A 14,199-nucleotide genomic window follows, 5' to 3' on the forward strand; every position below is an offset into this window, starting at 1 on the left:
CTAAAAGAGTATAATTCAATTCTGTGTAAGACAAAGGATAAATGTTTGAAGGGATGGATTTCCCATTTTCCATGTTGGAATTATTACGTATTTTGTGCCCTTATCACAGTATTCATAAAAGTACAGATACCTTTTTTGATTTCAATTTTTTAATTTTATGAGTACATAGTAGGTGTATATATTTATGGAATTAATAAAGATTAGGGAAAACTCAGTGAAACTGAGACAAAATGAAACACAGAGTAAGAAAAACAAGTGAAAGATAAGAGAGAATGTATGTTAACTCAAAAGTTAGTTATTTGAAAACATCGATGACATCAATACAATAAAAGGACTGTACATGAAAAATGAGAGGTATAAATAAATAAAACTTTGAAAAAGGGAAACAACTACAGATAAGAAAAATACTTTAAAAATAATAATCATTATGAAATTGTTATTAAATTTGTCAATGTAGGCAAAATTGTTACATTTCTGAAATAGGTATAAAGTATTAAAATTTGACATGAGAAGAAATGAAAGTAAAATAACAACCAGCAAATAGGTTGAAATGGTACTCAAAGACAAACTACTCTTTTCCACCCATCCACTCATAAAAAGAATTTCAGACTAAAAAAGGTATTACGGGTAGGTTTTAACCAAGTTTTTGAGAACGAGTTGCTGTTCTAAACAATTGGCTCTAGAAACAGATAAAGAAGGAAAGTTGCCTAATTCTTTTTCTGGAACTAACATAACTGTAACTCTAATTCTTACAGAATGATGAAATATTATAATCCATTTTTTCTTTTTTTTCAAAGTCAGTCCCACTATGTTGCCCAGGATAGACTGGAACTCCTGGGCTCAAGCAATCCTCTAGGACCAGGTACTGGGTCTAGGTGCCTCTGTGTTCAGCTTAAGAAGACCATTTTAGTTACAAACAGATGTAAGAAATCTTACTTTAAGTAAATCTAACCATGAATTTAAATCATGATGGTGAGACGCCGGAAAAATGGTTATGGTAATTTATATATTAGTGGACAAATGGGGAAATAAATCTTACTAGAGGCAGAAAAAAATTAATTTTTCAACTTCTGTTCACATAAGATAGTAAACTAGAAGAGAACCACCTACACTTCATAAAGGCTAAATAAAGCAAGCATTATATTTAATGGAAAAACTTTAGAGGAATTTACATTAATACCAGAAATAAGAGATGGATGTTTATTAATATTGTCATTGCTTAAAATAGTACTTCAGATCCTGAAAAAATGTTAAGAAAAAAAAAGGAAAGGAAGTAAGAGATTTCAGGATTGGAAGAGATTGGAAGAGAAGCGATGAAAACCATCATTATTTGTTGATGATAGGATTATCTACATAGGAAACCCAATATAATCAAAATATTAAAACCGATATAAAAGTTCTGCCAAACAGCTGGCCATAGATCAACTTATAATAGGGGTAATAACTAGTTGAAAAATATAGTAAAATGTAAGTACTATTCTCAAAAGTAACCCAAAGTATCTAACAATTCATGTACTGAGAATTCACAGGACCTTTTTAAGTAAGATGTAAAACTTCGGGTGAGGAACTAATGAGAGAGATGTCCTATGTATGGGTAGAATAACTTCACATAATAAAGATATCAATTTTCCATAAATTAATTTATAAATATAATGCCATTACAAACACAATTTTATATGCAATTTTTATAAACTTCTTCTAGACATTATGTGAAAATATAAAGACATGCCAATAAATCTATTTTGAAAAAAGAAGAGAAAAATTTACCAACAGGTATGAGTAATTAAAAATAGGATGGAACTTGAATAACAGCAGCAAAATAGACATATTGAAGGGAATCAATAGTAAAAGAATAATATATATACATTTCTACTGATACTTATATATGAACTTAACACATGATTAAGGGCACCACAATTAATATGGAAAGGTTGGGTCAGACAGGATAGGAAAATTAGCTCACCAATGGAAAATACTAAAAAGCTGGACTCATATCTTTCATTCCGCAATGTGACGTGCCATATCTTAATTGTGCTTTAAAGGGCTGTTGCGTGTCATCACGGAGGAGGTAAGAGTTGAATCAAGAGTTTACTTAGATAGCTATTGTTATGGTATATCCACAAAGAAGGTAATTTGGACTAGGGTGGTATCAAGGGAGATGGTGCAAAATGCAAAGTGTGCAAATTTTGACTTGTTCTCCTAAGCTCTGAACTCACGTCCAGCCACCTATGAGGCATCTCTATCTCCATTCCTATAGGTCATGTATACAGATGTGTCTAACACTGAACATATTTTCTCCAAATAAATCTCCTCCTCCTCTTGAGTACATTATTGAGTATCAGCACTAGAGACCTGGTAGCCATCCATTAATAACTTTGATAGTCCTCATCATATCCCCACTGTTATTACCTTAATTTGAGCTTCTTATGCTACATCTGTTGTAGCAGTAATATTACTTACCTGTCAACCTTCAACTGAAACTTATACCTTTAGCCAGGGATGCAATTAGTTAAAACAAAATTTGGACTTCACGATATAGTAACTTTTTCTTTTTCTATTGTTTTTTAAAATAATCCTCGTTTCTTAGTATTTAAAATTATTTACTAAAATATTTAATGGACTTTGTTGTTTTAGTCGGAATGTGGAACAGGGGCTTCGAGGGACACGCGCTACTACTGGACATTATAATACAATTAGCCGAATGGATAGACATCGTGTCATGGATGACCATTATTCTCCAGATAGAGACAGGTAAATATGATTAAATACTATTAGACCTTATTATTAATATAATCACTGCTTTCAGGAAGGGGTTACCGTAAAATGTTTTCACCTATTCCTTTACCTTAGTGTATAAAACAACGTTTTTCTTTTATAATGCTTACATTATTTCCTATGACTGCCACACAAAATAAATAAATACAAACAACCTTTTCTCTGGTAAGAAAAAACAAAATCATCTTTCTTTTGCCATTTTGGTTTTTTGTTCAATCAAAACAGTTAATTTAGTGAATCTGTACAAGTGACTATAATGTTAATTAGAATGAAACCAAGATGTTTTATTATTTTTGCCTTGTCATAACCAAATACGTATATATATATATACATATACTTTAATGAGACAAAAGATTTTAAAGTCTTTTACATTCATCAGAGAAATTGGTGTGACTTTTCACATATAGAAGTATTGAGACAGAGTCTGATTTGTTTAGGAAACATTTTATCATGATTCATGAAGAGGTTTTTCCTCATGGCTTTCAGTAAACCTTATAAGCATCTTAAAGATTGATTGCTGTATTTGGAAGAACTCTCTGAATTTGCTCCATTTAATGTGACAAACTTGGAAGTAACATGGTATGTTACAATGCTTACATTAACTACTGTTAACATTTTTAAGTTAAGCAAATTGATAAGCTCTCTAATTCATGCTTTGGTTATACATGAAGTAAATGCTATCATATTTTTCCCAAGCTATTCAAAGGATATGACAAAATAATGAAGGAACTCAGAAGTCCTTTTGTATGCATCCTAAACAAGTTTTAGGAGGAATATTTGGGGTTGTCTAAATTAAGATTATACTTAATTCATGCTTATAATTTCACTGTGATTTAGAATACTTTTCCAAGAGTAAAGAGGGGATATCGCAGTCTTCAACTGTGTCTAACAAGTATTGGCTTCTGTGCCTGAGATCTAAGAAGACATTATATCTAAGAAATTGTTAAATTAATAGTGTTATTAGTGATAAATGAAAGTTAATGTAGTATTTTATTTTAATTTGCTTAACTTTTTATAGTAATCTGTATCGTTAGAGGTAATTATAGTAATGCTACTTATAGAAGTTGATGCTTATCCTTCTTACTGTAATAGTAAGAAGGATAACTATGTTGGCATGATTAGGAGTTGAAAGGAGTCATATTAGGATGAATGAAGAGGTATTTTAGTTGCCTAATGAGGTAATGAGCTTGATCATTTCTGGAAATTATTTATATACCAAATCACAAACTCCTTGTTCATTGAAGGTTTGTTAATGGAAATGATGAGAGAGAAAAGTCTCCAATGAATTTAAACTCCCTTCAATTTTATGTAAACTTTTATTTTAATGAAAAAAAGGACTTGATGTTTTCTTTAAGACAAGTGAATACATTCTAAATCTTGCAGAAAAAAATAAAATTAACATCTAGAATTAATACTTATAAACAAAAATGATTGCTATCATGACAAATACATAATATTTTATAAATATTTGAAGGCAAATGACCTTAGGTTTAATGGCAACAAAACTTCCTATTAAAGCCTAAATGATTAATCCTTGGTATTGGTTAATATAGTCATATTAGGTAATTATCATGTCAGAGATACCCTGCAGTTTTTATGTCTATCCCAATTTATCTCTACAACTGAAATGTCATTATATTTTTAATTTTTTTTTAATTTGTAAGTCTTTTAGTTAAGCAGAAATGTTCCTACAATTATTTTCTGAAGTTTTGGAGAAAATTGATCCATGTGGCTATTATTTCTCTTTTAGAGCACTGTAGATCCCAGATCACAATTACTCTTAATTGTGAGCTGCCTTAAATCTTTGTTTTTTCAAATAAGTAAAATAGAATTTCATTTAAATAGGAAAATAAAACCAATTCTAATATTATTTGGATTATTTGTGTAATCACTATTCATTAACATGAGGAATAAAAAATCAAAAAGTTCAATATTAGTCATGTACATAGTCTATAACATTATTAAATAAGTTCTTAATTTCTGTTTTATCTTAATATTTGAAGAGTTTTGGTAATAAAATGCAGATGGGTGCATTATGATTTTTAGAAGGTAAGAATTCTCTAGAAGTTCTACAGTGAATTTTCATGAATAGCATTTTAATAGCAATAATACTGTTGATGAAAAAGCCTAAGAGAGAATTTCCTTTGAGATAAGAATAATTTAGGTATTTTGAGAGGTACAATAACCTTTCTTGTCAGAAAGAATTGTTGCACTGGACTAGAATAGTATAAATACTATTTTATTGAATGTAATATGTAATATTATTTTACTGAATCTTTTTTATAGGATTTTAAACAAAATGGCCTTGATTTTGAATATAGGATTTTACCTCTTGCTACCTGTGGGTTTTTTTTTTTTTTGTGGGGGGGGGAAATTAACATCTTTGACACTTGGTTTTCTTCCCTGTAAAATTAGAATATCGTATCAACTTTACTGAGTTGTATAGATTAAATGACTAGTATTAACTTTATTGAGTTGTGTAGATTAAATGACACTGCCTCCAATTTATAGTGTGTACTGAAAATACATGCCTTAACCTTACCATTTTAAAAGGATATATTCACTTGCAAATAATTTACATTTAATGTGCTTAGTAATTAAGAAAGAAAAGAGAGCTAAAGAGAGAAGTCAGCCAGTTAATGTAGTGTTGGTTTGTTTTTGTTTTTGTTTTTTTGTTTTGAGACAGTCTTGCTCCCTCACCCAGGCTGGAGTGCAATGGTGCAATCTCGGCTCACTGCAACCTCTGCCTCCTGGGCTCAAGCAATTCTCCTGCCTCAGCATCCCAAGTAGCTGGGATTACAAGTGCCTGCCACCGTACCCAGCTAATATTTAGCTTTAGTTTTTTGTATTTTTAGTAGAGATGGGGTTTTGCCATGTTGGCCAGCCTGATCTCAAACTCCTGACCTCACATGATCCACCCATCTTGGCCTCCAAAGTGCTGGGATTACAGGGGTGAGCCACTGCATCCTGCTCATGTAGGGTTTTTGGTTTTGTTTTGTTTTGTTTTCCAATTTCATATAGAATGAATATAGTGCATGAATTGCACCTTGAAAAATGGTCACATTTATCCAGGCAAGACCTAGGGCAAAAGTAGACTATATTGAGTAAGAAATGATGTTATTTGCCATTCATCAATAGTATTTAAACTTGGGTGGTATATGGAGAAGATACAGTATTTATATCCTTTCTATAGGTAATAAAATAATTTATTTATATATGTATACACACACACACACACACACACACACACACACACACACACACACATGCATGCATACTTTTTTTTTTTTTTTGAGACACAGTTTCATTCTTGTTGCCCAGGCTGGAGTACAGTGGTGCGATCTTGGCTCACTGCAACCTCTGCCTCTCGGGTCCAAGTGATTCTTCTTCCTCAGCCTCCCAAGTAGCTGGAATTACAGGCCCTTGTTGCTGGCTATTTTTTGTATTTTTTAGTAGAGATGGGGTTTCACCATGTTGGCCAGGCTGGTCTTGAACTTTTTAAAATTAGGTCTTTGTATCTCTGCCTATCTCACTGTATTATCATTAGTCAAAATCCTATTCTGCTTTGAAAAGTAAATAGATTCTTTACAAGTAATTTAGAAACCTGGATACAAGCATATCTTTCATCTTCTACCTCCCTTCTCCCACTTTTTATACCATTGTTTTCCTGATACATCCTGGTAACTACTACAACTAGGAACGTAATTATTCCTGAGGCAGACTATGTGACCTTAGTATTAGAAATCAGTACAAAAATTAGCTAGGCATGGTGGCAGGCACCAGTAATCCCAGCCACTCAGGAAGCTGAGGTAGAAGGATTGCATAAGCCCAGGGAAGTCAAGGCTGCAGTGAGCCATGATCACATCACTGTACTCCAGCCAGGATGACAGAGCAAGACCCTGTCTCCAAAAAAAAAAACCAAAAAAAAAGCATTAAGTAATGGTTGTTAGAAACTATAGTTTTACTTAATAATGGGATATTTTATCTCCCATTTTTGCAGTTCTTTTTTGTATGGACTAAAGTGATTCCTAAAGGGGACATCCAGCTAATTTAATATAGTGGAAGTATAATTCATTATAAACATAATTTTGTGTTGTCTTGAAGGGTTATATTGCTTAAGAATCAGTGTCTAGAAATTGGATTAGTAATGTAGTTTAATTCTTTGAATAGTAATTTTTTATCATGAGCCTTAGAATCTATAACTTCTTTACTTTGTTTTTGCTCTGTAAAATTTAGTAAGTGTATTTTTTTTTAATTTACTCCTCAAATAGATTGGTCTAACTGCAGTTTTAATGTAACTTACTTTATTTGTTTAATTCATTATGCATAGTTAAGATACTATGCATATTTATTGCTCAAATTTTATAATGTCCATTAATTTTGGAAAAAAAGTAAGCATGGTTCAGTGGAGAAGTGTAATATGTTTTACGGTAGTGGATGCAGCAAAGGACCTTGAGTATGGCTATGGATCTTAGGTGGATTTTAGAGGGCTTAGTAAAACACAATGATAAATTTTGTGTAATGTTCATGTATGAGTTTTCATAGTTTTCAACAGAATCTCAAGGAGGGTCATGACCAGATAAAGTTAAAAACTAATATAACTAGAGATAGAAATGAGAAACAAAATAAATTGATACTTGATAATGGTGATTGTTGCTTAATGGCTTCTTTGGCTTTATAGGAACAAAGTTAATTATAAGACTCTTCAAAGAAACTATTAGAATTGGATTATTTTATATGTAAACTTCAAAGCTTGTTAAAATTTATAAAATATTTTAACAAGCTTTGAAGTTTACACATTTTTTGTTATTCTTAAGTAATTTTGGAGAAAACCTATTCCTTTTAAAGCAATAAAGCCCAACATCACAACTGTTGGGTATTATTTCTCTTCTTCATAAAGCTATGAATACTTTTAAAATATTTTTCTATTTTCTTATACTACATAGGCTTGTAATCTGTTTGCATTTCTAGAATGTTTCTATGATTATATGAACCTCTTTTTTGAGAGAAGGCTCATCATGAAAACAGTATAATTTTGATTTTACTTTTTAGTGCAATCCAAAATATATTTATCAAGTAGATCAGCTATTGTGCACAAAGATTTAAAACAGACATTATCCTGGTCTAGCCAGACATATTATCAAATGTCAACTAATTTTAAAATATTGAAGACTATATGGAAGAAGGATAATAGTATTGGAACAGATTGGAGAGAAAATTACTTGATTGGGGAAACTGGAAAAGGCATCAAAAAGAAGGCTTTAAGGATTGAATAAGATTGTGAAAGGTGAAGCAGTGGAGATGGAGAAGGATGGGCATTCTTGACAGAATGATGACCATGGACAAAGTCTTGGAATCAGGAAAACACGTGATATAATTAGAGATTCTTAGGTGGTCTGTTGTACCTAGTTAAGAGGTGGTGGTATGGGGAATGGAAAGTGATAGAAAATGAAGATTGAAAGTAGTTTAGAAATTTTAGGGAATTTATACTTATTTTTTGATATCAGGAACCAGTGAAGAATTTTCGGTAAGGTATCTACATGATCAGAAAGCATAATTTGCAAATATACTTCTGTAGACAGGATGAAGATTGGATTGGGTCAGGGGAAGACTGGGCTCTGAAGGTAGGAAGACCTAAGAGAGGGTCTTAGGTTTCAATAGATAGAGTAAACCTGATTTAAGGTGGTGGCAGGAGAAAAGGAAAAAGAGAGAGATCTGAGTTATTTAGGCATCAGAACAAGCAAAGCTTGTAAATGAATCGAATGTGAAAAATGAGGAAATAGAGGAGTTAAAATATGAGATTGTAAAACTTGGTTTATTAAATATTATTTTAATCCTTAGTTGAAGCTAGGAATGCAAGAGATTAAAAGAAGAGGAATAGCTGAAGTATCATATTAAGTTCCAAAAGGGGATTAAAGAATTATGTTAGAAAGGACTTTAGAGATGATGGAGTCCTATGTTTTGTAGAGGTGCCTGAGAGACTGCTATGACAGGTTACGATGAGGCCAAATGGGTAGGGATCTAGGCTTCTTACTGTGTTTAGCTAGCATCATTCTGATTTTATTTCATTACTGTATGTTGATTCTATATCCAATTTTGTTTGGAAAAAAAAAGTGATCTGCTAAAAAAAAAAAAAAAGTTTGAAAACCACTGCTTGAACCTCATTTCAAAAATCAGCACCAATGTCCAAATAGGCAAAGGGTTATTGTTCTAGTCTCACAATGACCATATGTTTTCCTGAGTTGTCTACATGTCACTCAAGCATTATGTGGAAAGCCCAGAAGCAGATGGAAAAGTGCTGTGCAACCCAAAATCAATACTAAAGCAGAGTTACTGTCTACACCATTAAAAAAATTGCATTGTTTAGAAAGAATGTGTTGCAATATAAGGTCAGGAAATGAATATTGGAAAACCACTACTTCTCTACAGAGAGAGGAAATCCACTACATTAAATGGATGAAGAAGCAGTCATAGGTGAGAGACCAGGCTGTATGTGCAAATGTGTTAAGAGCTTGAGTTTTGAATTAAGAAAGCCTTGAGTTTGAAACCCAGTTCTGCCACTTACTGTATGGCTCTGGGCAAGCATTCACAGCCTCAGTTTCTCTGTCTGTGCAAATGTGAGAATAGTAGAACCTACCTCAAAGAGTTGTTATAAGAAGTAAATGAGATCATGTAGGCAAAACTTTTAATGGAGTACTTGGCACATAGTTCAGTGTTAAATACTATGTTTAATAGCCAAAGAGAATAGTGTTTCAGAAACCAAAAAAGGAGAGAGTATTAAGAAATAGGGATTTGAAAATCAATGTCTAAAACCAAAGATAAGCATAGTATTATGAAGATTAAGAGGAGACAAAAGGATTTTTAGGGGATTTCACAGATAGCATTCATAGGATAGCTTCAAGAGAATGGTAGAGGCAGAAGTCAAATTACAGCAAGCTTAAAGCATGAAAGCAAAGTCTGGCACAGGTGGCAAGAATTGTAGGTATGTATTTTAAGATGTTCTATGTTGAAAAGAAAATGAGTGAGATGCAATGGCTTGAGAGGAAGGAAAGGTTAGCAGGGTTTTATTTTTAGGATTAAGTGCAGTTTAGGAAGGGAAGGCAGGAGAGGATAATAAATGAAGTAAGGTCGTGTGGGAAGCAAGATTACAAATATAGAGGCATCTCTTTCAGTGCAGAAGACAAGGACAAGTGAAGATTTAAATGTATGTTTATTTTCTATTTAGAGATAGAATTATGCAAGTTGAGCGAGTTCAAGGTTCATTTCCATTGTTTATGGAAACATAATGATAACATGATAAGATTAATTGTTTTAGTATTAAAGGTTCTAAGAAAGTAGGAAATTTTAAATTAGTGCTGTGGAAAGAAGAGATGGGTAAAAGATCAGTGTGCTGCTTATGGTAGTTATAAGGTATGAAGGTAGCAAAGCCAATAGCATATAATACATAATAAACGTAGTAAATGGAAAAATGACTAAAACTCAATAAATTTAATAAATACAATTAATAATCAAATAAAAGTAATTTGGATCAGTTTGTTTTTTATTAACTGGAACTGTTAAAGCCCTTTGTAGTTATTTTTAATTATTAATAATTAAAAGTGAAATAGTTACCTTATAAATTTTCCAACTTTTATAAGTATTTGAAATTACCTTTTTTATTATTTCCTTCTTAAACTTTCTGTTATTTTATTTTTCTCATCTCATCTTTCCTCCTAAAAAATGGTAAAGCATCTCTATCATATAACATATTCCAGATGGTGCAAAAGATGTTTGAGTAATATTTGATAATGTTATATTTTTGTTGTATTTTATTTTAAAATATTTAGAAATATTTTAACCTTCGGCGCTGTCATATTACGATGAACATTGGGAGGAGGGAGCAAGCTTTCCAATAATAGTTTCCATTTGCTTTGCTTACTGTCTATCTTTTTGAATCTCACTTTTAAAATTAAACTATATTTTTTTTCACTTCTTTCTTGAGTCTTATTTATATTCTTGTTTCTGCCACGCTTGCAGTCATTTTCTTACTCTACCTCGCTGCAGATACAGTCAGAGCATTGACCATCATCACAGGGATGGCAGGTATATTTTTCTTACAATTGAGTGTTTGTGGAATTGCTTGTTCCTATGTATTGATATGATATAGTTCACTTTTATTTATGCTTTAATATATATACATATATGGTTGTTAATGAAATACAGAAATATCACCCATATAAAATAACATGAAATAAAACATATATTAACTCATGGTAGTAGAACATCAATACAGTGTCCCTTTCATAAATTAAGATCACGTATTTGATGATTCCAAAAATTTAGTTCATCAAGAATTACACTAAATTCTCTATTACCTATAAAGGTAGAATAACAGTATTCTTTTTAAATTAACTCCAGTTGACTGCCCACCTTCGTCCACAAAGTTCATAATTAGGTATTTAGATGGCATGTCTTAAAAACTCGCTTTCCCACCTCACTGTCCCAGAGTAGTGGAGTCTGTCTTTGAAGTGCTTAAGTTGAACTTGTTAGTGGTTACTTTGTCAGAGGAGGCTTTGATCTACTCCCTTGTCATAGCAGATAATCCTTATCTACATAGAATACTGAGTTTGTGAAAAAACACTTGTTCATTTCTACCCTACCACCATTTCTCTTTCCAAAGTGGGAATTTGCAGTGAATCATAGATAGTACAGCAACAATGCCTTAAGGAAAAATAATTTACATGGGAGGAAATCTCAATTTCATGGCATATAACAGCAAGAGGAGTTAACTTGAAAGGTTAATTAGAAAAAGAAGGGAGAGAAGATCCCTAAAATTTGAAAAATTCTCGAGGCTATATGAAGATTTAGAGATTTGAGCCAGTGATAACATTTGAGATCCTTTAGGTAAAGCAATAATGTGGTAGAAGGCTTAGCTAGTCTAAATTAGGAATTATGTGCCATGGTTAGTCACCTTGACTATTGTTTCTAAGTGATTTGGAGTTCTGTGTGACTCCTTTCATCCCTATGAAATTAACCAAGAGTTGATAATAAAAGAGTTTATAAAAATGATTAGAAACTAAAGAGTAAATTTATTAGAATTGAATTTATGTGAGTATATGTGAAAGGAAACATAAGAGGTAATGGCAACAGTAAGTTACTAATAATTTTTGTAATATCTTTCAGCAAATATAATTGAAATTTAGTGCCTTCCAGTTTGATTATATGATAATGGTTATTGCTATATTTAATTTTCTTTTGCATTTTTTCACTCTGGTTTTTGTTATTCTACTTCATTCCTAAATAATTATCTTTTGTTGTTTTTTGTTTTTACTGTTGCTATATATTACATTCTATTTTTTAGTTTTAGTAATTATACATTTACCTTACAAAAATATGGAATAGTATTTATATAACTGTATGTTGATAAGTGGCTAAAGCTTTTTTAAAGGTGGGTGACATACATGAGTGAGACATTACTGATTATAGACTTACTGTATATACTCTGGTGTCTCTTCATTTCATTCTAAGTTAAAATCATGTATCACATTACTTTTTCAATACTTTGTATTTTCTTAGTCTCAGTTATCAACAAATAGGTTGTCTGCTTCATGTTACTTAGTTTTTCCATTCACCAATATAGCTAGAATTAGTTCTTGATCATCTCTAGGTGGTGATTAATTTTGTACCTTTACTCAAATCCTCAACTTCAGTCTCACTGGCCCATTTTGAAGAAGACATTTTTGAATTGTCTTTCTGTGCCACAATTTGGTTTGTGCTGAGGAAACAGAGATCATTAATGTTTATATTAAAATGTAACATGGAAAAATCTGTTTCTACAAACAAGTTACCTAGTATCTGATGTAGGATTGCTACGCATATTTGCATGTGTTAAGGTATTTGCCTTGCTCTAGGACAAAAGAAACTCTTGAGGGCCTGACCTAAGTTTAGTGGCCTACTCCTAGACAATATGGGTAGAATTGGTAAGAATGAAGTTCCTTAGTTTTTTAAAAAATATATTTTACTTTTCCTTTTCAACCCCTTTTCATCTCCTTGTCTCTACTGCCCTTCCCAGTCTTTGGTAACTACCATTTTATTCATTGCTTCCATGAGATCAATTTTTTTGGCTCCCACGTATGAGTGAAAACATTCAATGTTTGTCTTTCTGTGTCTAGCTTATTTCATTTACTATAAATGTCCTTTAGTTTCATTCATGTTGCTATAAATTGCATGACTTTATTCTTTCTTTTTTGGCTAACTCATATTCCATTGGGTGTGTCCATATCATGGCTATTGTACATGGGAATGCAGATATCTCTTCAATGTACTGATTTCATTTCTCATGAATATATACCCAGGAAAGGGATTGCTAGATCATATGGTAGTCCAATGTTTAGATCTTTGAGGAACATCCATACCGTTTTCTGGTTGTACTAATTTATAATTCTACCAGCAGTGTACAGACACTCCCCTTTCTCCTCATCTTCTCCAGCACTTGTTATTTTCTGATTTTTTTCATAATAGGCATTTTAACTTGAGTGAGATGATATCTCACTGTGGTTTTGATTTTCATTTCTCTGATGATTAGTGATGTTGAGTATTTTTTATATACCTGTTGGCCATTGTATGTCTTCTTTTGAGAAATGTCTATTCAAATATTTTATCAATTTAAAAAATCAGATGATTATTGTTATTTGGTGCTACTGAGTTGAGTTCCTTATATATTCTGGTTATTAATACCTTGTTGGATGAATAGCTTGCAAATATTTTCTTCCATTCTGTAGGTGTCACTTCACTTTGTTTAATGTTTTCTAAGCTGTATAGCAGCTTTTTACCTTAATAGAATCTCATTTGTTAATTTTGCTTTGGTTGCCTGTGTTTTTGAGGTCTTACTCAAGAAATCTTTGCTATATAGAAGGAATAAAATCTAGTGTTCAATAGCACAATCAGGCAACTATAGTTAACAATAACTTACTGCATGATAGAAGGAATAAAATCTAGTGTTCAATAGCACAATCAGGCAACCATAGATAACAATAACTTACTGTATATTTTAAAATATCTGGAAGAGAAGATTTGAAATGTTCCCAACAAAATGAAATGGTAAATGTTTGAAGTGATGGATATCCCAGTTGCCCAAATTTGATCATTCCATATTATATGCTTGTGTCAAAATGTAACACATACCCCATAAATGTGTACAACTAATATGTATCCATAAATTAAAAAATATATTAGCTTTCAGTCTAATTTTGCTACATACAAAAGAATGTGTGTTAGTTACAACATATAGTAATAACATGAACAACCTTGAATCTACTATCCAAACAGAGAACCAGAACATCTTTTTTTTATTGTTTTTTTTTTTTAACCAAAGGAGCCATATGCAGAACCAGAACATCTAAGTATGTATTTTGCATTTCCCTGCACTTTCCTTGTTATATCCCT

The 14,199-nt window shown here is 31.8% G+C and overlaps 1 protein-coding gene across 49 annotated transcripts in view; it reads left to right on the forward strand.

The window, feature by feature from the left end:
• RIMS2 (regulating synaptic membrane exocytosis 2) overlaps positions 1 to 14,199 on the forward strand; it is a 688,984-nt gene that overhangs the window by 427,334 nt on the left and 247,451 nt on the right. For 32 of the 49 annotated variants that reach the window (XM_037738660.1, XM_037738699.1, XM_037738669.1 and 29 more), the window contains 2 exons: positions 2,635 to 2,751; positions 10,792 to 10,857. In XM_037738660.1, coding sequence (XP_037594588.1) covers positions 2,635 to 2,751; positions 10,792 to 10,857 — 183 coding nt within the window. The remainder of the gene's footprint in view (positions 1 to 2,634; positions 2,752 to 10,791; positions 10,858 to 14,199) is intronic. The other 17 variants (XM_037738664.1, XM_017528937.1, XM_037738673.1 and 14 more) reach the window with 1 other exon arrangement.

The sequence above is a fragment of the Cebus imitator genome, unplaced genomic scaffold (genome assembly GCF_001604975.1).
Source record: "Cebus imitator isolate Cc_AM_T3 unplaced genomic scaffold, Cebus_imitator-1.0 Scaffold56, whole genome shotgun sequence".
NCBI lineage: Eukaryota > Metazoa > Chordata > Mammalia > Primates > Cebidae > Cebus > Cebus imitator.